This window comes from Aquarana catesbeiana, linkage group LG11 (genome assembly GCF_042186555.1).
Source record: "Aquarana catesbeiana isolate 2022-GZ linkage group LG11, ASM4218655v1, whole genome shotgun sequence".
NCBI lineage: Eukaryota > Metazoa > Chordata > Amphibia > Anura > Ranidae > Aquarana > Aquarana catesbeiana.
Genome location: NC_133334.1, coordinates 53,583,107 through 53,610,881, shown reverse-complemented (window position 1 = coordinate 53,610,881; position 27,775 = coordinate 53,583,107). Strand labels below are relative to the sequence as shown.

The 27,775-nt window shown below is 44.6% G+C and overlaps 2 protein-coding genes across 2 annotated transcripts in view; one reads left to right on the top strand and one right to left on the bottom strand.

Moving 5' to 3' along the window:
• Positions 1-1,800: 1,800 nt before the first annotated feature.
• On the bottom strand, positions 1,801-21,254 carry KBTBD4 (kelch repeat and BTB domain containing 4). Its single transcript, XM_073604415.1, has 4 exons — positions 21,144-21,254; positions 14,237-14,871; positions 11,093-11,199; positions 1,801-9,140 (listed from the first exon to the last, which is right to left on the bottom strand). The coding sequence occupies exons 2-4, from the start codon at positions 14,838-14,840 to the stop codon at positions 8,280-8,282; spliced, it is 1,572 nt and encodes a 523-aa protein (XP_073460516.1). The 5' UTR covers positions 14,841-14,871; positions 21,144-21,254; the 3' UTR covers positions 1,801-8,279.
• The window catches only part of NDUFS3 (NADH:ubiquinone oxidoreductase core subunit S3), a 19,718-nt gene continuing 13,140 nt past the window's right edge, over positions 21,198-27,775 (top strand). Inside the window, exons 1-2 of the mRNA XM_073604416.1 lie at positions 21,198-21,354; positions 27,114-27,173. Coding sequence (XP_073460517.1) covers positions 21,312-21,354; positions 27,114-27,173 — 103 coding nt within the window. The 5' untranslated portion in view covers positions 21,198-21,311. The remainder of the gene's footprint in view (positions 21,355-27,113; positions 27,174-27,775) is intronic.

The following is a 27,775-nucleotide window of genomic DNA, read 5'->3' as shown; positions in this document are numbered from 1 at the left end:
GGCAAGGTCTCTTACATCCACCAGCTCGGTGATGTTGTCATGGAGGAGTGGAAGAGGACTCCAGTGGCAACCTATGAGGCTGTGGTGAACTCCATGCCCAAGAAGGTTAAGGCAGTGCTGGAAAATAATGGTGGCCACAGAAAATATTGACACATTGGTGCCAATTTGGACATTTTCACTTAGGAGTGTACTCACTTTTGTTGCCAGCGGTTTAGACATTAATGGCTGTGTATTGAGTAATTTTGAGGGGACATCAAATTTACACTGTTATACAAGCTGTACACTCACTACTTTACATTGTAGCAAAGTGTCATTTCTTCAGTGTTGTCACATGAAAAGACAGAATAAAATATTTACAAAAACGTGAGGGGTGTACTCACTTTTGTGAGATGCTGTAGTTACACTGGTCCAAGCTAGACAAATGCAACTATGTAAAAATATACCATGCCTGGAACCATTCAAAACACAACAGAAAAAGGTACTCGCTGATGCGCTGGTCTAGAACTCCAACTGTTGGAACATCAAATGCCTGACAGTTCAATAACACTGGTCGCTGCAGCTCTCCGAGATTCCACCGGATGGCCAGAAAACACATCTAGACAAAACAAATACAAGAGAGAGCGCACATTCGCCATAGTGTAACACAGTTTATTAAATAAAATTGTAAAACCAACATCCAATGAACTTACAAAGGATAAAGAACTAAGTCTCGTATCCATCCATGCGCGGCGCCTGGACTGGTCACATGCGCAGTGGGTCCCTATGGGCCCTGCCGAGCCATGGCAGCTTCAGTGAGGCTGAGACACTGAGCTGTCATCGGGTGCTCCAGAGAAACCTTTCCATGCCCATTGAGGATGACGGTTGTGATCCAGGAGAGAAGGCCAGGAATACTATAGATGTGCCTGTCACATCTTCATCCTTTGTAAGTGCATTGGATGTTAGTTTTACAATTTTATTTAACTGCCTCCCGCCCGCCGTATAGGCAAAAGATGGCGGGCAGGATCCTCTCTCGTTCTGGGACGTCATATGATGTCGCCCAGTCCCACTGCAACACGGCGCGACCCGATCTCAGTAAAGAGCAGATGACGCGGCTCTTTACCCATGTAATCAGTTGTGTCCAATCACAGCCAATCACATGTAAACACAGAAGTGCCGTTCATCGGCTCTCCTTGCCTCACACTGACAGAGTGTGAGGAGAGGAGAACTGATCAGAGGCATCTCCTCACAGGGAGACCTGTACTGATCATCAGGGCACTGATTATCAGTGCAGCCCCAATAGAGCCCATCAGTGCCACCAATCTGTGCCCATCAGTGATGCCAATTTGTGCCCATCAGTGATGCCAGTCAGTGCTGCCTTTCAGTGCCACCTATCAGTGTCGCCTCATCATCAATTTTCTGGCAGAAACAAAGAAAAACTCAAGCAAAAAAAAATGTAAAACCCGGTGGTGATTAAATACCACCAAATGAAAGCTCTATTTGTGGGAAAAAAAACAAAAAAAAATATATTTGGGTACAGTGTTGTCTGACCACGCAATTGTCATTCAAAGTGTGAGCGCTGAAAGCTGAAAATTAGCCTGGGCAGGAAGAGGGTAAAAGTGCCCAGTAGGCAAGTGGTTAATAAACGGTGTTACACCAGGGGGGATGTGCACTCTCTCTTGTCTTTGCTTTGTATGGAACCATTGTTTGAAGAGAATGTAGTAGAAAGAGTTGGAAATTAAAGAATATTTCACAAATGCAGATATAAGAACCCAGTGCCCACAACCAAGAAATAAAACTTACTATACACTGCGAAAGCAAAGATTATATGCAAACAGTATGAGATTTTTATTTTATTTTATCACCATAGAGCAGATAGGACAATGCCAAATGATTAATTGTTATGGGTTACAAAGTTGTGGATACCAGACCATCACAGCAATATGAGCTTGTTAGACATCTTAGTCCAAAACCATATGTAATAATATAGAGTTGACCCTCCTTTATAGCTATAACAGCCTCCACTTTTCTGGGAAGGTTTTCCACGGGTACTAAGGTTGGATGAGAAGACCCGACTTGCAATATGCATTCCAATTCACCCCAAAGGTGTTCAGTAAGGTTGAGGCCAGGACACTGTACAGGCCACTTGTTTTCCTTCACATCAAACCCCGACTTTATGGAGCTGGTGTCGTGCACGGGGCACAGTCATGGTTGAACAGAAAAGGGATTTGGCCAAATTTGCCACAAGGTTGGAAGATACTAATTGTCTAAAATGTCTTTGCATGCTGTAGCATTTACAGTACCCTTCACTGAAAACACCTGAATTCAATCATTTGGAGGGGTGACCGCATAGCTTTGGCCATATCAGTTAAAGCCAAACTGCAGTTAAAACTTCTTCTTTTTTTTGGACAAAAAGTTAAACATCTGTCAGTTTGTTTTTCTTGTTTGTGTACCCATTTGGGGGATTTCTCCTTACCTCCTATTTTTCTCCTTACCTCCTACCTCTGGTGGGTGTCAGACAGAAGTGAAGGGAAATCCCCCGGGTTGACAGACAAGCAGAGATAAAAAAAAAAAACAAAACATATTTTTAGTAGACTTATGGAGGATTAGAACCTCTGTTAGGCCCCTTTCACACGTGCGGATCCGTGTTGATCCGACCCGTGAACATCTGCTTGCTCAGCAGGGATCGCTCCGTTGATCCCGCTGAGCCGGCGGATGACAGGACGGTCCCTGCACACTGTGCAGGGACCGCCCTGTCAGATCTCCGCTTTCCCCTTCGCAGACGGATAGAAAAATAGGATTTTCCTCCGTCTGCAGAATCGGACAATAGCGGGGACGGATGATATCGGGTGTCAGCGGATAGGGATAGGGATATGCATGTATGTCCGTATTTTATCCGAAAACAGATGGATGAAATACGGACATACGGTCCGCACGTGTGAAAGGGGCACACTGGGGCGACTTGGTTGTGCTTCATTCAGTGCAATGGAACCGTTCTTTTTTTTTTTTTTTAAAGATAATTTATTGGTATTTCTCTTTGTTATATAAAGCCAAAAGAAAGCAATTAAACAGAGGTAAAAAACAACAAAAAACAATTGCAATGTAACAAGTCATGTAACCGTTCTAATTGGAGTGACTCAAGTCGCTCCGACTTAGAAAAAGGTTCCTGCACTACTTGGGAGCAACTTCAGAGCGGCTTGCATTGACTTCTATTAAAGAAGTCGTTTGCAAACTGTGCTGAAGTCGCGCTGTGCGGGGCGGCTTCAAAGTCGGGCGACTTTATCCTCAAAAGTGGAACTTCTGCTCATCTGTCACTTCCTCCCCCCTGGTGCCATATTTGGCACCTTTTGGGGGGGAGTGGGTACCAGTTTTTAAGAGGTAGGTAACCTGTCCCCACTTCTGCTGGACCTTGCCGCGGCGAGGTACGTCAGAAGTCCGGCTCCCCCCTCCTCCTTCCCCCGCCGGGCCAATAAGAGAGTGCAGCGTGCTTCATGCATGCGCAGTAGAGACCTGGCCCTGAAGCCGCAATGCTGCACTGCTGCGTTACCTTACTGGCAATGGTGGCGGCAGTACCCGACAGCTGATGGAAACATCAGCTGGGGTGCCGACATCACTGGACTCCAGGACAGGTAAGTGTCCTAATATTAAAAGTCAACAGCTACAGTATGTGTAGCTGCTGGCTTTTAATTTTTGGAGGGGTGGGCGGACCTCCGTTTTAAAGCCGCCCCAGTTTGAACCGAGCCTTAAAGTGATTTTAAAGTAAACAAAAGAAAAAAAGCCAAACATGTCATACTTACCTGCTCTGTGCTGTGTTTTTGCACAGAGCAGCCCCAATCCGCATCTTCTCGGGTACCCCGCCTGCGCTCCTGGCCCCTCCCTCCTGAAAGCTCCCGAGCTGCAGCTCTGCGTGACCATTCACACACAGAGTCGCAGCCTGGCTCCCCCCCTCTCTCCTTATTGCTTCATTGGCTGTGACTGACAGCAGTGGTAGCCAATGGCTCCCGCTGTTGTCTTAGCCAATGAAGAGGGAGAGTCCCCAGAAAGCCGAGGCTCTCACGCTCATCGCTGGAGGAAAATCGGGCTCAGGTATTAGGGGGGGGCTGCTACACAGAGATGTTTTTTTACCTTCATGCATAGAATGCATGAAGGTAAAAAACCTTCAGCTTTTACAAACACTTTAATCATTTTATTGCAATATCCTCATCGGCCAGATTTCCCCTCATTTCATGTTGACAGATGTCCAACAGAAAAGAAAGAGAAGAGAGATTTTCTCAACATGGACACTTGTTCATGCTTGTGCGATTTGTCATGCAATATAGAACAGTTCCAGTTTGCATGACAAGTTGCACCCCATTGCCATCAATGGAACTGTTCAAATTGCTGAGACATGAAAGGTTCCTACACTACTTTTTTTCTGAATTCACTGCGAATTGCATAGACTTCTGTTAAATGAAGTTGCAATGAAATTGGAGGTGCAAATCGCACTGATCTCTGGCTTTGAAATCACTGGTGTTAACCAGGGCTTAGGGCCCTTTCACACTGATGTGTTTTTCCCTGCAATTTTACCTTGCAAAAAAAACGCAAGAACAAGGTTTCCCTTTAAATCCTATGCGACTCTTCAGACCACTGCGTTACGTCTGCATGCTGCACCTTTGGTGCGGTTTTCAAAACTGCACCTCCCTACTGAATTAATGGAAAACGCGGCAAAAACACATTGCATTTTGCCCTTGTGGTGCGTTTTTGAGTCACATGTCCATTTTTCACAACCAAAAAACACTCCAGAAATACACTGGAAACACAGCAAAATCACATATGCAAAAATGCATATGTGTTTTTACCAAGATTTTGCTACAGAGCAGTGTGAAAGTACCATTGATCATCTATAAACTGGCAGAGATTCTAATGCCGCGTACACACGACCGGTTTTGCCGTCGGTATAAACTCCGAAGGTTTCTCCGACGGAACTCCGCTCAAGTGGTCTTGCATACACACGGTCACACCAAAGTCCGGCCGCCCAGAACGCGGTGACATACAATACTTACGACGGGACTAGAAAGGAAGTTCAATAGCCAGTAGCCAATAGCTTCCGTCTCGTACTTGCTTTAAAGCATGCATAGTTTTTGGTCTGTCGGAACAGCATACAGATGAGCAGTTTTCATGATAGGAATTGGTTCCGTCGGAAATATTTAGAACATGTTCCATTTCTAGGTCCGTCAGAATTTTCGAAAAAAAAAGTCCGATGAGGCCTACACACGATCGGAATAGACGATGAAAAGCTTCCGTCTGACTTTTTATGTCGGACATTCCGCTCGTGTGTACGCGGCTTAACCCTTCCAAAAAAAAAAAAAACAACGTTTTGGCAGTAGTTGGTGTTTCAGGTCTACTAAAAGGCAAAAATGACCCTCAAATCCCTGTTTTATTATCTAGTTACTATTAAGAAGTTTCAACGTTGTTTGGAAAACTGAAAAAAACACAATTTTTGGGAGTTTTTGAAGTCTGATTTATAAATATATATAAGTGGCCAAATTTCAATCTATGGCTTTAGTTTGTCTTGTATTATCTTTGTCAAATTCCATAAGGGACCTAGTTAGTGCAAGTAACAAGCAAGTAGAAAGTATATTGGTGGAATTTTAGAGGCAACACTTGATCCTATTTCGATCTATCCCCTGGTTGCTGAATAGCGTGATTGGACAGCTAGCCCCCCACCACAATCTTCCGACCACACTGTTAGCAAGGAGATAAATACATAATGAGGGCTGACTAATGGCACTCATCACTGGCAGCAGGAGCACTCTGGAGACGAGCACAGCCATTCAGCACTCCAGGAGGTGGGGGTCAGTAACTCCATTACACAAATGCTGATTGTTCATTCACAAAAGTAAATGATCCTTTAGTGCTGGGGGTGCTGTGTGTTGTATCTGCCAGCACAGTGGAAGCCTATTATAATCACACAGCCCTGCCTGTACATTTATAACAGTAAGCAGTGAACTTAGGCCCTTTCACAAGGGGCGGACTCCGTAAAGCGAATACGCCTGCTCAGCAGGGGATCTCTCCGCTGGACAAGTGGATGACAGGTCTGTGTGCACTCCACTATGCAGAGCAAAGTCCCGCTGTTCTCTATGGGGCAGTCGGATGGAAACGGACTGTCTGTCTGTTTCTATCCAACTGTCATGCGATCCAACAAATGGAATGGATCCCTCCATCTGTTTGTTTTTGGTGGACAGGACAGGATTGGATGGCAGCGGACACATATGTGCGGACATCCGCTGCGTCATAGAGAACAAGGGCTGGTCCGATCAGGTCTGCCTGAAAAAACGAGAGGCGGACCCGATCGGATTGCCCGTGTGAAACCAGCCTTAGAGAGGGAGCATAGGCCCAATTCTGTGCTTTAACTCCTCCGATAGAAACACCCATAAATTGGGCTCCATATAGGGCTGGTGCTACAGCACAGTACTGACAGAATAATTCATGAATTTTATTTTTGAACCACTGCATAAATGTTAACAGGACTAAATATTTTGTGCACTGGGTCCCCTAGTTGATTTGCCAAAGATTATTATACTGTAATAATACCTTTTCTTTAATCCATGGAGAAGGCTGTCTTCCATGCCTCAAGCCATTTTAAGGGATTCCCCATCCACTATAAAGCATCAATACAAATTATTTTGTCAGCTCTATTGTCTACCCATTTTATTCTACTGTGTTTTAAAGGGAAGGTATAGTTTTAGTGAGTACATATACTGTGTTATTATAGCAGTGTTTACTATAAAGCCGAACTCCAGGATAGCGTTAACATCATAGTTGAATAAGGGAGGGATTAAACAAATGGTAATGTCACGTCTGCGCTTACCGGAACAAACTACTATGCCCATCATGCAACAGGAACAGTAGTTCTCAATGCCTGTGAATGTATGCGGGGTGCTGGGCAGGTATGTTGATAAGCCTGCCAATTTCTTACAGCAGACAAGCCACATACACACGGGCTGAATGTCGGGAGGCATCGGCCGGTTCAATAAAAACCGGCTGACATTCTGCCTGTGTGTAAGGCACCCAGTCCAACAGAAGCTGGCCGTTGGGCCAGCTTCTGTTAGACGAGCATGCTGGAAAATCAGCAGCCGAAGGGCTCCCAATCAGCGCTCTCAGCCAATAGTGGAGATCGCTGATCAGAGTGTTCTGGCAGGGGGGCCGTCCCCCTGTCAGAATACAAAAGCTCAGCGCCGGGGGAGATCGCTGTATTAACGATGGATCGTTAATATAACGGCTTTGATCGGAGCTGTCAGTTTTTTTGCATTCAACTCAAAAAAAATAGTAGTGTGTACCAGGCATTAGGCATGATAGACCAGGAGTCTACTAATCTGTCCATCAAAAGACGCAATGTAAGTGGGTGAGTCAGTCTGAGACTCCTGGGTCCTCCCACCACAGCAATGTAATTATGTCACTGCTCCGGGGCCAGGGGAATATTGTGCATAGCAGCCCCCAGTTTTACGAAAAGGAAATTAATGGAACAGGGACCCTTCTTCTGACTGATTCTAGAGGGGAACACTTGTATTGTAAATTGTTGGGAAATTGATTAAAGGCAAAAAAATAACCTTTGGAGTCATGCCAAAAATTTCCACATGGAGTTCAGTTTTACAGTAATTTGTCATGAGACATTTTTATTTTAACATAATTGCTCTTATTTTTATCACTGTAATATATATATAGCAGTTTGTAGATTGGCCACTAGAGGCAGCAAATCCTTCATTTGCACTCTGCTTTCCTCCCCAACTGTAGCAATAGGATATCAGCCAATCAAGCAGCATATGGTTTTGGATGAGCATACGTAATGAGCGAATATAGTTGCCCCCATGTACATATATACGTATAATTACTAGCTATATATAGAAACAAAGGATTTTCTTATAACACACATTGATGACACTATTTACATCTAGCTAATCTTTTTTACACGTATATCTAAAAAATTATGTAACCAACTATACATTCCCTTTAAAGCTAGTAGTAAAACACACCATAATGTTTCATTTTTTTGGGGGGGGGGGGAGGCGTTCTAGTTTCACCCTCAACCATATGTATTACTTTAGCTGGTTGTAACAAGGAAAAAAAGAAGCTTGAGGACATAAAGCTGGTTCAGCAGCCCACTGTATTACACTGTTGGTCCCACCAATGTATTCACATTAGTTCGATTGTTTTCTCCGCGATTCTTACAGCTGAGGTGTCATGACCTTCCTGCTAGCAAGATCATGGCTTGTCGAAAGCGACTGCCTGCATGTCTGTCTACACTTACACTCCCAATACAGACCTCACGCTAACAAGAACTGAAGGTTGGTAAGCAAGAAGCGAATGCCACTTGTTACCGTCACCACGGACGTGGCTGGATTGAGTTTGAATGTGTTGGCGTCGCCTTTCTTGTACTGATCGCGGAACACATAGATGCAGCCATTGCAGCTGGCGATTTTCCAGAGTGAGGGTCGAGAGCTCCACACATCAGGGAGACAGAGCCGCGTGAAGCTGTCCAGGAGAGGGTTGTAGCAGACCAGCGAGTCTCCCTCTGCTACAATGAACACCAAGTCCTTATGAACGGCAGCATGCATGCGTCCGGCAAAAGGCAGCAGGTACGGTTTCACGTGGCACTTTTCAGTGTTGGTGTCAAAACACTGAATAAGGCGCGAGGGCTTGGTAAAAAAGTCCAGGTCGTTCTCCTCACCTCCAAATAAGTAGATGAGCCCATTGAGGTTTACGCCAGCAGCACCTGAGATAGAAACCTCTAATTGGCTGGTTTCCGTCCATACATTATCTTGTACTCGATAGTAAATGACCACATTCGAGAGAGAATCCTGCAACGTCTTCCCACCGAGGGAGTAGATAGCGTCCTTGCTGTGGACAGACACCAGCGTGTGTTGCAGACGGTCTCTAGGCAGAGGAGCGCAACGCTCCCAATCCATGGTCTCCATGTTACATTTCCACATTCGCCTGGGGATGGAGCCCCCTACCACATACAGGTCGGCCCCGTGCTTGCAGGCTGCTGTTATCTGGTGACACAGACTGTTCTGTCCACTAACACTTATAGAGTCATCCTGCGCACAATGTAGTGAGACTGCAATGGAGTGTGTGCGAGACTCCTCCTTACCAATCAGATAAATGTGCACATTTTCACCAATTTCCTAAAAAAAAAAAAAAAAAAAAAAATTTAAATATTACATACCCATATTCAATTACAGCCAAACTTATAAAGAGCCTGTGCCCTTGCTCATTTGGGTCAAAGTGAAAGCATTTTTCTACCACTTGCCGACTGCCCTATAGCAGTTTTTACTGCTACAGGGTGGCTGCTGTGCGCAGGATCACTTATAATATTATATAATAATATATATATATATATACACACACACACACACACGTACACGTAGATATATATACACACACAGCGGGAGCAAGCCGCCAGTGACGCAAACCCGGAAGTGCAGGATCACATATACATACACATTATATAATATGTGTATAGTATATATATATATATAAAATATATATACTATACACTATATAATGTGTATAGTATATATATATATATATATATATATATATATTATATACATACATATATATATATATATATATATATATATATATAAAATATATATACTATACACTATATAATGTGTATAGTATATATATATATAATATGTGTATAGTATGTATATGTGATCCTGCACTTCCGGGTTTGGTCCACTGGCGGCTTGCTCCCGCTGTCATTATACACAGCGGGAGCCGATCGACGTGTACAGAGGAGTGAACGTCCGCTGGCACCCGCTGATCATCCTGCAGAGAGACAGAACAGCAGTCTGCCTATGTAAAAAAGGAAGATTGCTGTTCTGCCAGGAGGGAAGGCATTGATCCCGTGTCTCCAAAGCAGGGACATGAATCCATGTTTCCCCCTAGTAAAAGCACCTCCCAAACTGTAATAAAACACTGGCTAGGCACACCTCACCCCGGATGTTAACCCTTTCCCAGCCAGTGTCATTAGTACAGTGACAGTGCATATGTTTAGCACTGATCACTGTATTAGTGTCACTGGGTCCCCAAAAGAAAAAAGTGTCAGGTAGTGTCTGATTTGTAGCCGCAATATCACTGTGCCGCTATATGTCACTGATCTCTGCCATTACTAGTAAAAAAATAAATAAATAAAAATTCAATAAATATATCTCATAATTTGTAGACGCTATAACTTTTGCGCAAACCAATCAATATACACTTATTATTGGGATTTTTTTTTTACCAAAAATGAGTAGCAAAATACATATTGGCCTACATTGATGAAGACATTTTTTTGAATGTGTTTTTTAGTAGAAAGTAAAAATGTTTTTTGTTTTTTTTGTTTTAAATTTCCATTTTTTTTATATATAGCACAAAAAAATAGAAAAAATGCAGAGGTGACCAAATACTACCAAAAAAGGTTCTATTTCTGGAGAAAAAAAGGACATACATTTTATTTGGGTAGAGTGTCGCATGACCGCGCTATTGTCAAAGTAACACAGTGCCAGATCGCAAAAAATGGCCTGGTCATGAAGGGGGGTAAATCTTCCGGAGCTGAAGTGTTTAAAGCCTTAGAAATGTACTTATTTAAAAGGTCCTCAAAAAACTCCTCTCCAGGTGTTATAGAGACCCAGCCTCTCTTCACCAGATCTTTCCGGAGACTTCTCTTTGTTGGAGATGTAATAAGGATAAAGGAATGTACTCGCACATTTGGTGGGAATGCAACTAAATCTCTTCTTTTTGGCAAAACATTTTTTGGATCTACGGAGAGTCTCTCACCCCATCACCAAATCTCACTTTATTGTCCATCTTCCTGGGTTCTTACAAGCCCCGAAAAGGCATATCTATTACGGAAAATTCAGCCTGCATTGCGGGTGCGGGAACTGCAGGGAAGACCATGCGATATTCCTGTGGTCGCGTTTTTGAAAAGGTGCATGCACCTTTTTTTTTTTCTGCAGAAGCGCAGGCATGGCAGCCCATTCATTTGAATAGGCTGCCGTGCCCACGCAAACGCTAAGGTGTGAACCTAGCATAAAAGGTAAACTTTACAATAAGGTTTCACAACTTCCGTTTTAGGAAAAGATACCTTCAGGCTAGACAGCAGCATTTCAGAAAACTCCTCTCTCTCTTCCTTGTTGTAGTGGATCCAGTTCTTTATAGCAGAGGTGGGATTCTGAGAACAGGGAACTCCATCTGATTGGAATAAAGGCATTAATCCTTACAAATCAATACGAAAGAAAAGAATACCCATTACCAGGGATGAGCTCAGGCAGGTTCAGACATAAGTCCAAACCCGCCTGAGTTATCCTGCCAGGAAGCTTGACTGTCTGACCTGCCTTAGGCTGCTAGTATGGTACCCTCTCCCCAGATTGACAATGCTGCCGTCCAGGGGTGGCTCCGCTGTTCCTCTATAAAGTGCAGCCACTCTAATGCCCCATACACATGGTCGGATTTTCCGACGGAAAATGTGTGATAGTACCTTGTTGTCGGAAATTCCGACCGTGTGTAGGCTCCATCACACATTTTCCATCGGATTTTCCGACACACAAAGTTTGAGAGCAGACTATAAAATTTTCCGACAACAAAATCCGTTGTCAGAATTTCCAATCGTGTGTACACAAATCCGACGCACAAAGTGCCACGCATGTTCAGAATAAAAAAAGAGATGAAAGCTATTGGCTACTGCCCCCTTTATAGTCCCGACGTACGTGTTTTACGTCACCGCGTTCAGAATGATCGGATTTTCCAACAACTTTGTGTGACCGTGTGTATGCAAGACAAGTTTTAGCCAACATCCGTCGGAAAAAGTCCTAGGATTTTGTTGTCGGAATGTCCGATCAATGTCCGACCGTGTGTACGGGGCATAAGACAGGAAGTGTGTTATTGGTCCAATCACCAGATGAAAATAAAGGAAAAAGTCTAATAAAAGAAAACTACTGCAGTTACTACATGTAAGAATTTATTACAATCTTGTTTTGGGGTTTAGAAATATTTTCATCACGGTTTTACTATCATGGTTTTCCCCGTCCCACCTCATATAGTTCGTAGTGGAGAGACGGGGAAACCAAAAGATATTTATTGTTATTTTTAGGCTACAGGAATATTATTTTGTTGTGTTTTTTTTCCCTTCTTCCCCTTTTTTCTCATTTGGAGCAATGAGCTGTAACGGATGTGCAGGTGAGAAGATGTTAAAATATTCTTCCTGAAATGTTCACTGTATAGTGATAAGGATATATGGAATGTTGTTAAATCTCAAATGTTTGTCTTGAAAATTTCAATAAAAACCATTGAAACAAAAATGTTTTTAATCACTGGTGCAGAAATTATCTAGTCTCTGTTCTACTTTTTTTTAGGGTTGTCCCGATACCACTTTTTTAAGACCGAGTACAAGTACCGATACTTTTTTCCAAGTACTCCTCGATACCGATTACTGATACTTTTTTTAATGTAATGTGACAGTGGCATGTGTGTCAGTAGTTTTTTGTTTTTACAATCTTATTTTTTACAATTATTTTTTTTTTATTATTTTTTACAATTAATTTCTTTTTATTATTTATTGCAATTCTTTTTTTTTATTATTATTAGCCCTGTTGTGGGGCTTTGGTAAGATATCAGGGGTCTTAACAGACTCCTGACATCTCCCCTTTGAGACAGGGAAAGGGACTGAGGACACGTTTCCCAGTCCCCTTCTCAGATTTAGTGGCTCCTATCTCCATCCTGAAAGATCGAGGGGGAAGAGGAGGAGAACGGAGGGGGACAGCAGCATGGAGGGGGCAGAGGAGGGGGACAGCAGCACGGAGGGGGCAGGGGAGAACGGAGGGGGACAACAGCATGGAGGGGGCAGAGGAGGAGAATGGAGGGGGACAACAGCACGGAGGGGGACAACAGCACAAAGGGGGACAGCAGCATGGAGGAGGCAGAGGAGGAGAACGGAGGGGGACAGCAGCACGGAGGGGGCAGAGGAGGAGAACGGAGGGGGACAGCAGCACGGAGGGGGCAGAGGAGGAGAACGGAGGGGGACAGCAGCACAGAGGGGGACACAGAGGGGAACAGCAGAATGGAGGGGGACAGACCGGAGGGGGACACGGAGGAGAACGGAGCGGGAGAGCAGAATGTAGGGGCACAGAACGGAGGGGGACACAGAGGGGGACAGCAGAACAGAGGGGGACACGGAGGAGAAGGGAGGGGGACAGCAGCACAGAGGGGGACATCGAGGGGGACTGGAGGAGGATACAGGGACAGTCAGCGGTGATCGGTGCAGCTTTGGGGGTAGTTACAAGCTCTGATCACCGCTGTGTAGATTTCACTATAGCAGCTGAAAGGGGGGGGGAGAGAGAAGAGGAGAAACGGCTGTCAGGCTTTATTGAAATCTATACAGGGTGATTGGTGCTTGTAACTCCCCCTCCGCACCGATCACCCTGACTGTCCAGGTATCGGGTGAAGTATCGGAGCATTTGCCCGAGTACAAGTACTCGGGCAAATGCTCGGTATCGGTACAACCCTACTTTTTTTTTAACACAACTTTCATAGCCAAGGTCCTTGTTACTAAATTGGTCTTATGCTGGCCATACCCATCGCAATATTCAGGCAATTTCAATCAGATTTTGGCTGAAAAAAAGGCACCTACCCCTACCATTTTTAACCATCTCTCATTTCTGATAAAAACTAAAAATGGTAGGTTTCTTTGCTATGATTTTTTTTCAATCTGATTGAAATTGTCTGAAAACGGAGCTAGACTTCCACTGTCTTCTGCACACCTCTCAACAGAGAAGCCGTTGCTGACAGCTCAGCGTGGGACCGTCTGCAGAAAAGGTATGTGTAGCGATCTCTTCTCCATAGGGCTAGACAGGTTAGTTTTAGAATCTGACTGCAAGTGGGTGTAGGCTGGGGTTCACATATCTCCGGCCGCGGTTCCCAGCATGGGATCCGATGCGTCCATGTACACCGGTTCAGCTGCGATTCAGGTCCAAATTTTTGCCTGAATTCGCACCTGAACCAGACCCAAAAGACCCACAGGACCCTTCTGAAATCCAGACCGTGGCCGCCCCGGACCTGTCTGAACCGGCTCTACTGAGAGTCGGTCACACTCGCCTGTCATGCGACTTGGATGCGGGGGGAAAGCCGCATCCAATCCGCATATATTTGAACCCAGCCTTTGAGTTTGTTAGGTTTTGGATGAACCTCTACTTTAACAGTTTTTAGACACCATAACATATCTGGAGCTACCGACCTGCGAGGATGTCTGTCAGAAGCCGTAAGGGTAAGTTCAGAAACTCTTCGGTGTCAAACAGCTGTGACAGGTGGGTTTTGGCACAGTGTTTAGCTGCAGTATAGAGTGCCGTGTCACTGTGCTGGTCTGCCAGCCACATGATTTGTAGGCAGTTTTTCACCTGCACCGTCCTCACCAGGAAACGAGAGCACTCCTCAAATAAAGCTGTCAACTGGTACATATCAGCCACCTCATACGTTTCCTGTAGCTCCTCCAGCCTCAGCTTCACTGTTCCATGATAAATGTAATCCACCAGCAGCTGGAAAACACTCTCGCTGACATCCTGAAGCTGGATGACACGGTTGCGGCCCTCTTTTAAATTGGACGCAAACATAGAGCGGAAGAAGCAGCTCTGAGCAGATAGGACAAGTCGGTGCAGCTGGAACTCCTTTCCTTCCACTAGGATGGTGACATCGGCAAACAGCTCCTCCTCCATACACAGCTTCATGATGCTTTGGGCCACCCGGCTGCTGTGTGAGCGGTCTGTAAATGTGTAAGTCACAAAGTAATTCTCCTCTGTGGAGTTTGTGAGGTTCTGGGAAGCAGCTTCTTGTGAAGCATCCATGCTTTACACCAGACTGTGAGTGATAAAGTGCCTGAAAGAGACAAAAAATGATTAATGTCCATAATAAAGTACTGAAGAAGGGGCATAACAGATACAGGTAGGCCATAACTAAAGCACACCTTTACCTTTCACAAAAAAAAAAAAACACATGAACATTTCCCCCATAACATTCCTTCCCCTCCATGGGGTAAAATAACAGAAAAGACAACCGGCCCCTGATGTCAGAGAAAAATGGTGGCAGGGAACCTGGTGTGTAGAACCTGAACAGTGACCGGCCCCTGATGATGTTAGAGAAGAACGGTGGCAGGGAACCTGGTGTGTGGAACCTGAACAGTGACCGGCCCCTGATGATGTCAGAGAATGGTGGCAGGGAACCTGCTGTGTGGAACCTGAACAGTGACCGGCCCCTGATGATGTCAGAGAATGGTGGCAGGGAACCTGGTGTGTGGAACCTGAACAGTGACCGGCCCCTGATGATGTCAGAGAAGAATGGTGGCAGGGAACCTGGTGTGTGGCACCTGAACAGTGACCAGCCCCTGATGATATCAGAGAAGAACGGTAGCAGGGAATTATAGTAGGACAACACTGAATTTGATGTTTTCATTTGTCAGCACAAACAAAATAAACCTAAACTCCAGCTAACACTGGCTGAACTCCAGAAAAGTGTAAAGTTGCCCCTTGCTCTGGGGTTGCCTCCGCACTTGCACATGTACACTTTATTGTCAAAAGTATTGTGACGCCTGCCTTTACACGCACATGAACTTTAATGGCATCCCAGTCTTAAGCCTCGTACACACGGTTCGATTGTTGGCAGGGGATTGTCTGTTGACAAACTCTTGTCCTAAAATCTTACCGTTAGTATGCTCCTTTTGACAATTGTCCAATTTTCTGCCAACAAATGTTGGATGGCAGGCTAGTACATTTTCGGCGGACAACGGTTTGACGTCACATTTTCGGATGGTCAGTACACAAGTCCGTCACGCAAAAGTCGAAAGTACAAACACGCATGCTCGGAATCAATGCTCACCAAACATTATCGGTAGAAGGGGCCAAAAGGGTGGCGCTCAAGAGCTTAAATTCCTCGTAGTACGTCACTACATTCGTGTTTGTGGCACGACAATTGTGTAACGTTAGTATGCAAGACAAGATCCTGGCACACTCGCTTTTGCCAACAATTATACCGTGTGTACGAGGCTTTAGTCCGTAGGGATCAATATTTAGTTGGCCCACCTTTGCAGCTATAACAGCTTCAACTCTTCTGGGAAGGCTGTCCACAAGGTTTAGGAGTGTGTCTATGGCAGTGATGGCGAACCTTGGCACCCCAGATGTTTTGGAACTACATTTCCCATGATGCTCATGCACTCTGCAGTGTGAGCATCATGGGAAATGTAGTTCCAAAACATCTGGGGTGCCAAGGTTCGCCATCACTGGTCTATGGGAATGTTTGACCATTCTTCGAAAAGAACATTTGTGAGGTCAGGCACTGACGTTGGATGAGAAGGCCTGGCTTGCAGTCTCCTCTCTAATTCATCCCAAAGGTATTCTATCGGGTTGAGGTCAGGACTCTGTGCAGGCCAGTCAAGTTCCTCCACCCCAAACTCGCTCATCCACACTATATTGCCAAAAGTATTGGGCCACCCCACCAAATCATTTAATGGAGGGAGGGATTATGGTGTGGGGTTGTTTTTCAGGGGTTGGGCTTGGCCCTTAGTTCCAGTGAAGGGAACTCTTAAGGCATCAGCATTCAAAAAGACATTTTGAACAATTTCATGCTCCCAACTTTGTGGAAACAGTTTGGGGATGGCCCCTTTCTGTTCCAAAATGACTGTGCACCAGGGCTGCGCCGAGACGATCTGAGACGGAAGTTTGGCTCCCCTTCTTCCCCCGCAGTGTTCTGGGACACATCACAGGTGCCAGAAGAATACAGGACCATTCACAAGGCGCAGCGCAGCTCATGCATGCACAGTAGGAAACCTGGTGTGAAGCCGCAAGGCTTCACTGCCGGTTTCCCTTAGTCATGATGATGGCGCCAGCACCCCAATAGCCGACTGAAGAATCGGCTCAGGTGAGTACATTGCTGGATCCCTGGACAGGTAAGTGTCCTTATATTAAAAGTCAGCAGCTACAGTATGATTAGCTGCTGACATTACATTTTTTGGGGGGAGCCTGGAGCTCCTCTTTAAAGATAAGCTGTACATTTCAAATATTAAAAATTACTTTTGAGCGGACATTCACGTCAAAGTTTATATGAGACTTTAGTGACTGGGTTCACATATTACTCAGAAACAAATTTCTTTTACTTTCTTCACCCTTTGTTACATAGTTCAGTCCCTGCGGTGGGAGGTTGTTTGCTCAGCAGGTATGCGGTATATTCATGGGCTGTATTATTGAAAGGTGAAGAAGTTGGGCTGTTACCAATAGCAACCATAGCAATGCACAGTGGGGAACATTTAAAAAAATCCAGTGATATTAAAGCAGTTACTCACGGCAACCAAAAAAATCTTTAGGATGTCTATTAAACAAAATCCTTTGGGATCACAATTAAAGTGTACCTCTAGGCAAAACCTTTTTTTAACAGGTTTCTGGATAGAGTGAGGAAGGATTAGACCCCTTGTCAAGTCATTGGGGGGATTCACCTCTCTATTTGTCCTGGTGACCCTTGTCACTAAGGGCCCTTTCACACGGGCTGTCCGATCAGGTCCACCTGTCAGTTTTTCAGGCGGACCTGATCGGACCCACCAGTCTCCTCTATGGCGCAGCAGATGTCAACAGACACATGTCCGCGGACACCCGCCGCCATCCAATCTGATCCTGCCCACAAAAAACAGATGGGATGGAAAGGGATTGCCCCATAGAGGAGAGCAGGATGGACCTATCATCCACCTGCTCATCCCGCGATCTCCCGCTGAGCAAGTGGAATCCGCGACACGGAGGCGTCTGTGTGAAAGGGGCCTTGGATAGAATAGGAGTATGCCCCCAGAACAATAAGTAATGGGAGATCCTGCAACTGGAACATCTGTTCTAGGGACAACTGTCTAGGGCTAGGTTCACATATCTGCGTTTTGTGAGAGCAACGTTTGCGCGGGCAAATAAATGGGCAGGTGTGTTTGCGTTTCTGCAAAAAAAACACGGCCGCAAGGAAAAATCACAGTCTTTTTGACCATGTGATTTTCCTGAGGTTCCCACACCCGCAAGAATGCTGCGTGCTGAGATGCATGGGGGTGCCATTCAGAATTCATTTGAATTTGGCTGTGGGTGAAGGAACAGATGCGATTCGTGCACCTGGAACACACAGTTAGGGCTAGTGTGAACCTAGAATTCCTCTCACATCGGGCAATTTCCCTTGACTTCTTGTTGAATCCAAGGGTACAGGAGTGAAGAAAAAATTCTTCAATGGTATACAAATAGTAGAAAAAAAAACAGGCAGGCACTTAAAATCTTCCCCTCTATATCCAGAACTAGATAGAAAAAAGAAAAAAAAAAAGGGCTATAGACACACATTTAGGTAAATCAAACTTTGTTTTTTTTTTTTTTTTTTTTTTTTTTACGTTTCTGGATAGAGTGAGGAAGGGTTAGACCCCCTGTCAAATCATGGGGGGGGGGGGGGGTCACCCCTCTATTTGTCCTGGTGACAATTGTTGCTAAGATAGAAAATGAGTATTCTCTCAGAACAAGAAATAGGAACACCTGTTCTAGGGACAATGTCTAAAAGTGGAATTCCTTTAACTTTGGCTAATTTCCTCTGACTTCCTGTTGCATCCAATGGGACAGGAAGTGAAGAGAAATGTCTCCAATAGTACACAAACAGCAAAAAAAAAAAAAAAAAAAAAAACAGCCAGGGGTTTAAAATCTTTCCTACTATATCTATTACTAAAACTAAATAAAAAAAAGTTAAGGCTACAGACATACTTGAAGTATGCCTAAAACCAAAACTTTTTTTTTAAGTTTCTGGAAAGAGTGACCCCCTGTGAAGTCATGGGGGGAGGGGGCTTCACTCCTCTATTTGTCCTGGCGACCAATGTCACAAAGATAGAAAGTGGAATACAAAGCTTTAGAGTTAAGCTTGGGAGATCTTCCAATGGGAACGCTTGTTCTAGGGACAACTGTCTAAAAGGGGAATTCCTGTCACTTTGAGGGATTTCCTCAAGAGAGGCTGAGCCGGGTGCCGATGTTCTATTGAATAGTGCAGATTGTCGGATAATGCCTCTGAGGATCTGCGCATGCGCAGTACGTAATATCACACCAGCTGATCTCCCGATCAGCTGCCTGATTCAACAGTGCGCATGCGCAGATCGTCTAAGGTATAATCCGACGATCAGCAAAGTGCGGAGGGATCGCCACATTCTGCCTCGCTCTCTGTGCATGCGCGAGACATCACCGATCATGTCACAGGCGGAAGACGATCTGCACTATTCGACAGAACACCGTGCTTTGCTGATCAACGGATAATGCTTTCGACGATCTGCGCATGCACAGTGTTGACGTCACGCCAGCTGATCAAGAGTTTAGTTGGAGTGACGTTACGTCCTGCGCATGCGCAGATCATCAGAGGCATTATCCAACAAGATGCACCATTCAACAGAACACCAATCTATATGGTCGTGATCTTGCTCGAGCCTGTACCAGCACTGTGACGTCAGCGGGCTTCAGTCTGCTGTCTGCTGAAAACGGGTCACGGGAGTCAGGAGTGCAGAACAAACTGCACTCCTGTGATAGAAAATGAGTATTCCCTAAGAACAATAGGGAAGGGGAATCTTGCAATGGGAACACCTGTTCTAGAGACAACTGTCCAAAAGTGGAATTCCTCTCACTTTGGGGGATCTCCTCTGACTTCCTTTTTCATCCAAGGAGACAGGAAGTGAAGAGAAATTTCTTCAATAGTACAAAAACTGCAAAAAATAAAAAAAGTAAGGAGGAACAGGTAGGATTTTAAATCTTCCCTATGATACCATAACCCAATATTTATATATATATATATATATATATATATATATATATATATATATATATATATATATATAAAAATTAAAAAATACATTTAGGCTATTTACATATTTTTAGGTATATTGAAAACCAAAAAGTTTTTCCCATTTTGAATAGAGTGACCACATTGAGTAAAATGTTTAATTTTCCCTCACTCTTGGTCTCAGTGACAATGTGTTATTAGTAGGGATGAGCTCAGGCATTTTTTGGATCCATCTAGGTGAGCCTGCCAGGATGCTGTCACTGTACTGAGCCAATCAGAAGTACAGAGGCATTCCCCACCCTGCAGCCACAGGTATACAAGGGGCGTGTACTTGTGCAGTCTGCAGGGGTGGGGAATCTCTCCTCTACTTATGATTGGCTGTCTGCAGGGGTGGGGAATGTCTTCGCTACTTATGATTGGCTGTCTGCAGGGGTGTGGAATGTCTCCGCTACTTATGATTGGCTGTCTGCAGGGGTGGGGAATGTCTCCGCTACTTATGATTGGCTGTCTGCAGGGGTGGGGAATGTCTCCGCTACTTATGATTGGCTGTCTGCAGGGGTGCGGAATATCTGCTAACTATGATTGGCTGTCTGCAGGGGTGGGGAATGTCTCCGCTACTTATGATTGGCTGTCTGCAGGGGTGGGGAATCTCTCCGCTACTTATGATTGGCTGTCTGCCGTGACTGTTTCCTGGCAGGATAGCCCAAACTCATGTCTGAACATCCCCTTTAGGGTGAATTCAAAGTGAACAGAGCCTCACATCCTGAGTGTGGTGATAAAAACCTGCCAGGGGCTCTAACCCCCACAACACTCTCTCCAATAAATTCCTAGCTGTGCCTTTAGATACATTTTATAAAATGCAGAGCAGAGGTAGAACTGTCACCGGCACCATCCAGAGTCCTGTGGACCGACTTACCACAACTTGGCCATAAGTTGGCCTGTTGCCCATAGCAACTGTACTCACTGATTAGGACTAGCTCCACTACAGAAAAAAAAAACATGTTTCAGCTGCCCACAACAACCAATCAGATCATTGAGGGGGCAGATTCCTCAAAACTGCAGGTGCCAACAGCAACCAATCAGGTTCCAGCAGACTAATCTGGACCACCCTGGGCAGTGGAAGTGTAGTTGCCCATGGCAACCTGCTTCCTTGAGGCCTAGAGGAAAAGTGGAGCCAATCCTCCGGGGGAATGGAGGGAAGGGATTGGTGGCTACAAGCTTTGTCCGGGGAAGGTAGTGTCACGTGATATCGTACGACACACAGGCTGCCATGGCAAACCAGCACTGTACACCCCCCCCCCGGGGTCCTCAAAGAAACCCTCCCACCCGGCATTTACCGTCCCCGCTTCTGTCCGCTCCTCCTCTCGCCCTTTACACCCGGAACTCTCCTTGCCCTGCTTTAACACACCGGAAGTCGCCCGGAGGAGTTTCCTTGGCGGACCGGACCCAGCCGGGAGGGGTTTCCGGTCTCTCTGCTTGTCCTTGTCTGTCAGTGACTGGGAAGAATGTTGGCTGGAGTGCGGGCGGTACGGGGCCTGCTCCGGGGAGGTGAGACATGGAGGACACCTACGACAGGAGAACCTCTTCTGTAACCCGTAGCAACCTTGCATAACGCAAGGCTCCCTTCTGTAACCCATAGCAACCTTTGCTCAGCAGAAGGACCTCTGCTGTAACTTATAGCTACCTTGCTTGACAGGAAAACCTTTGTTGTAACCTATAGCAACCTTGCCTGGAATAAGGGCCTCTGCTGTAAACAATAGCAACCTACTTTGGCAGAAGGCTTCTTTTTAAACCCATAGCAACCTTGCATGCTGTAAGACTTTCTGTTGTAACCTATAGCAACCTTGTTTGGCAGAAGGACCTGTTCTGTAATCCATAGCAACCTTGCTCGGGATGAAAACTTATGCTGTAACCCATAGCAACCGTAATTGGCAAAAAGACCTTTACTGTAATCCATTGCAACCTTGCTCAGCATAAGGCTCACTTCTGTAACCCGTAGCAACCTTTACTTGGCGGAAGGACCACTGCTGTAACCTATAGCTACTTTGCTTAGCAGAAAGCTCTGTGCTGAAACCCATAGCAACCTTGCTTGGAACGATAACCTCTGCTGTAGCCCATAGCAACCTTGTTCAGCATAAGGACTTCTGCTGTAACCCATAGCAACCTTGCTTAACATAAGGCTCCCTCTCTGTAACCCATAGCAACCTTGCTTAACAGAAGGACCTCTACCTTATTTGGCAGAAGGCTCTCTGCTGTAACGCATAGCAACCTTGCCTGGAATAAGAACCTTTGCTGTAACCCATAGCAACCTTGCCTGAAATAAGGGCCTCTGCTGTAAATGATACCTACCTACCTTGGCAGAAGGCTTCTTTTTAAACCCATAGCAACCTTGCATGGTGTATAACACTCTGCTGTAACTCATAGCAACCTTGTTTGGCAAAAGGACGTTCTGTAACCCATAGCAACCTTGCTCAACATAAGAACTTCTGCTGTAATCCATAGCAGTCTTGCTGAGCATAAGGCTCCCTTCTGTAACCCATAGCAACCTTGCTTGACAGACTTTTGTTGTAATCCATAGCAACCTTGGTTAACATAAGGCTCCCCTTTGATACATATAGCAACCTTGCTTAACATAAGGCTCCCTCTCTGTAACCCATAGCAACCTTGCTTAACGGAAGGGCCTCTATTGTAACCTTTAGCTACCTTGTTTGGCAGAAGGCTCTCTGCTGTAACACTTAGCAACCTTGCTTGGAATGAGATCCTCTGCTGTAACCCATAGCAACCTTGCTCGGCATAAGACTTTTCCTTAACCCATAGCAACCTTGCTTGGAATAAGGGCCTCTGCTGTAAATGATACAACCTACCTTGGCAGAAGGCTTCTTTTTAAACCCATAGCAACCTTGCATGGTGTATGACTCTGCTGTAACTCATAGCAACCTTGTTTGGCAGAAGGACCTTTTCTGTAAGCCATAGCAACCTTGCTCAGCATGAGAACCTCTGCTGTAACCCATAGCTACCTTTCTTGGCAGAAGGTTTTCTGCTGTAACCCATAGCAACCTTGAGTGGCAAAAATACCTTTAGTGTAACCCATAGCAACCTTTGCTGGACAGAAGAACCTCTGCTGTAACCTATAGCTACTTTGCTTAGCAGAAGGCTCTCTGCTGAAACCCATAGCAACCTTGTTTGAAATAACCGCTGCTGTAGCCCATAGCAACCTTGCTCAGCATAAAGACTTCTGCTGTAACCCATAGCTTAACATAAGGCTCCATTCTGTAACCCATAGCAACCTTTGTTCAGCAGAAGGACCCCTGCTGTAAACTTTAGCTACCTTGTTTCTCTGCTGTAACACATAGCAACCTTGCTTGGAATGAGATCCTCTGCTGTAACCCATAGCAACCTTACTCGGCATAACACTCCTTTTCTTAACCCATAGCAACCTTGCCTGCAATAAGGGCCTCTGCTGTAAATGATACAACCTTCCTTGGCAGAAGGCTTCTTTTTAAACCCATAGCAACCTTGAATGGCATAAGACTCTGTGCTGTAACCTATAGCAACCTTGTTAGGCAAGAGAACCTCTGCTGTAACTCATAGCAACTTTGCCTGGCATAAGGACATTTGCTGTAACCCATTCTTTTACCAAAAATATGTAGCAGAATAAACGCTGGCTTAAATTTTTGAAAAAATAAAATTTTGAGTTTTACATTTTTTCTTTTTGTTGGATATGTTTTATAGAAGAAATTAAATAATGTTTCCTTTTCAAAATTGTTGGTCTTTTTTCTTTTTTTTTTTTTTTCTTTTCTTTTTTCTTTATAGCACAAAAAATGTAAAAACCCAGTGGTGATCATATACCACCAAAAAAAAGCTATTTGTGGGGGGGGGGGTAAAAAAAGAAAATAGATTTAATTTATGTACAGCGTTTCATCACCGCACAATTGTCGGGTAAAGTAACGCAGTGCCGCATAACAAAAAATGGCCTGGTCATGAAGGGGGGTAAGTTTGGAAAAATTGCCAACATGAACACAGACAACAGTAATAATCTGGTTGGAGTTCTGTCTGTTTTCCCGCTCAGCTTGTTCTTATTGGTGTTGTGTCCCTGTTAGATTTTCCATCACTTCCTGTCCCATTGTTACTTATACGGGAAATAAGGATAAATCTTACCTGCATACAGCAATAACAACTTGACGGAGTATACAGTATTTCCCTTTCCCATTCTGTCCAAAACTTTGAAAAAAGTTTTTGTTGGAATGTCTGCTTGAACATTAAAGTATGTTAACAGTTGTGCCGGGATGTGTATCTATCTATTTCTCTCTCTATCTCTCTCTCTCTATATTCTCTCTCTATCTCTCTATAGTCTCTCTCTATAGTCTCTCTATAGTCTCTCTCTCTATACCTCTCTCTCTCTCTATACCTCTCTCTCTCTCTATACCTCTCTCTCTCTCTATACCTCTCTCTCTCTATACCTCTCTCTCTCTCTCTATACCTCTCTCTCTCTCTATACCTCTCTCTCTCTCTATACCTCTCTCTCTATACCTCTCTCTCTTTTCCATGACTTCCTGTCCCATTGTTACTTATACGGGAAATAAGGATAAATCTTACCTACATACAGCAATAACAACTTGACGGAGTATACAGTATTTCCCTTTCCCATTCTGTCCAAAACTTTGAAAAAAGTTTTTGTTGGAATGTCTGCTTGAACATTAAAGTATGTTAACAGTTGTGCCGGGATGTGTATCTATCTATTTCTCTCTCTATCTCTCTATCTCTATATTCTCTCTCTATCTCTCTATAGTCTCTCTCTATAGTCTCTCTATAGTCTCTCTCTCTATACCTCTCTCTCTCTCTATACCTCTCTCTCTCTCTATACCTCTCTCTCTCTCTATACCTCTCTCTCTCTCTCTATACCTCTCTCTCTCTCTATACCTCTCTCTCTCTCTATACCTCTCTCTCTATACCTCTCTCTCTTTTCCATGACTTCCTGTCCCATTGTTACTTATACGGGAAATAAGGATAAATCTTACCTACATACAGCAATAACAACTTGACGGAGTATACAGTATTTCCCTTTCCCATTCTGTCCAAAACTTTGAAAAAAGTTTTTGTTGGAATGTCTGCTTGAACATTAAAGTATGTTAACAGTTGTGCCGGGATGTGTATCTATCTATTTCTCTCTCTATCTCTCTCTCTCTATCTCTATATTCTCTCTCTATCTCTCTCTCTATATTCTCTCTCTATCTCTCTATAGTCTCTCTCTCTCTCTATAGTCTCTCTCTCTCTATTCTCTCTCTCTCTCTCTCTCTCTATATTCCCTCTCTCTCTACACCTCTCTCTCTCTACATCTCTCTCTCTCTACATCTCTCTCTCTCTACATCTCTCTCTCTCTACATCTCTCTCTCTCTACATCTCTCTCTCTCTACATCTCTCTCTCTCTACATCTCTCTCTCTCTACATCTCTCTCTCTCTATATATAGAATTTTAAACTTGGTTCTCCTCTACCTAAAGGCCTTGTTCACATCCATGTGCAATGACGTAAGTTTCTCTACACAAATTCTGCAAGAGCACAAAGAAAACTGTTCTCTATGTGCCCTGTTCACACCACCACACTGGTATCGTATGAGGATTTGTTGCTGCGAAGGAATCTGCAACGCGTATGCAGTTTCCTGCATGGGGGAAAAACTGACATGACATCAACATTGTGGTGTGGACAGGGCACATAGAGAACAATTGTTTTCTTTGTGCTCTTGCAGAGAATTTGTTGCACGTTTCTGTGTAGAAAAGAAAGAAAACTGAAGTATTAGCAATGTTATGGTGTGAACAGGGCACATAGAAAGCAATGGTTTTCTTTGTGTCCTTCCAGGGCCTTACACAATAAATACGTGTGTACATGGTGTGAACAGGCCTATGCGACTCAAAGCTGCACATTTTTTCCATCAGTTTTTATCCACTTGCCCTCTGGGCTCTTTTACCCCCTTCCTGCCCAGGCCAGCTTTCAGCGCTGTCGCAATTTGTATGACAAATGCACGGTCATGCAACACTGTACCCATATGAAATTTTTATCATTTTTTTTTTTCACACACTTAGCTTTTTTTGGTGGTATGTAATCACCATTGGGGTTTTTATTTTTTGCTAAACAAATGAAAAAAAGACTAAACATTTTGGGAAAAAAAAAAAAAGGTTTCTTAGTTTTTGTTCTAAAATTTTGCAAATAAGTAATTTTTCTCCTTCACTGATGAGGCGGTACTGTTGGAACTGCACTGATCATCAGGATGCTGATGATCAGTGCCCTGATTTTTAGTGTAGATGCATGACAGCGCGTGAGGAAAGGATTTGCGATAATCAGCAAGTGTGTTTACATTGTGATCAGCTGTGATTGGACACAGCTGATCACGTGTTAAAGGGCTGCTGTGATTGGCCCTTTACCCCGATCTCTGATCAGCTGTGTCCAGAGGACACAGCGATCAGAGAGTGTGCCGCGTCATTCGGCTATAGTGCAGTCGGGAAGTGGTTAAGTGTGTATGTTGTTAATGAAGCCTTAGATCCCTTTCACACTGGGGCGCTTTTCAGGTGTTTTGGCGCTAAAAATAGCACCTGTAAAGCACCACTCATGCCTCCTAGCTATGATTAAGCACCTACACACGGTGTGAAACGCGTTAGCTATTCGCCTCTGCATCATATGGACTGACTGTTTTGGATTTTAATTTACAAATAAAGGTGTTGTATCAGTGTGCGGCTGTCCAGGACTCTTTCTTGCTCTTTGATCCATTGCAGAGCTGTGCGGGCGTGTGCTTCAAGGAGCTCTTGTCTTATGCCTCCCCAGTGTGAAAGGCCGAGTGCTTTCACAATGGGGCGGTGTGCTTGCAGGACGGGGAAAAAAGTCCTGCAAGCAGCGCCTTTGGAGCGGTACAGGAGCGGTGTATTCACCGATCCCAAAATGCCCTGCCCATGAAATGAATTGCTGAAGGGCCTCAAAACGGGCGCTATTAACCTTTTTCTCGGCCGCTAGAGGGGGTTAAAAGCACCCCGTCAGCGGCCGAAAAGCTTTAACAGCGGTAAAGCGCCGCTAAAACTAGCTGCACTTTTCCGCTAACACCTGCAAAGGGGTCTAAGAGTCTTACTCCTACTGCTGAAATTGGTATTTTTTTTACCATGCCTGTCTGTGTAAGTCTATTGAGCCTTACAATGTTTCTGAAATCTAGGAACTTAGTTTTCTTTTTGGTTAGTTTTGGTCTTGCATGTCTGCTTCATAAGCTTTGCATGCCATCATTTGTTGTTTGAATGGGAATCCTAACTGGTTGTCTTTTAATTTCCAGCTTCTGCCCTCCGTGTGCTACCCCAATTACGCTGTGAAGGCACAACTTCAGAGACAAAGCGTAAGTTGCCATTTCTTTTAAAAGCTTTAAGCATGTCATTTAATAAGAAGACAATTATGCTACTAATTTGTTTTATGTTTTAAAGTATTTGTAAAGGTTCTCTTTGTTATTTAAAAAAAAAAAAAAAAAAAAAATTATACTTACTTGCTCTGTGCATTTTGGTTTTGCACAGAGTAGCCCCAAACCTCTTCATCTGGGTTCCCCACTGGCACTCATAGCTCCCCCTGCCTCCCAAGTGCCCTATAAGCAAGCGGATTGTGTGACCTTGATTCTGAGCTATGCTGTGTGTGTCTATTGACATACATAGTGCTGCACAGCCCCCCCCGATCCCTCCTCACTAGATTTGATTGACAGCAGCAGGAGCCAATGGCTCTCACTGAGTCTTGTGAAGAGAGGGAGAGTGCAGAGCCAACTGCTCTCGGGCATAGTACTGGACTGAGATCGGACTCTGGTTAGTATTTGGGAGGGCATGGGGGGAGCTGCACATAAAAGGTTCTGTTCCTTAATGCAGAGAATGCTTTAGGCCGGGTTCACATATGTATGGCCGCTGTTTTCAGCATGGGGTCTGATGCGTTTCTGTTCACTGGTTCAAGTGCAATTCA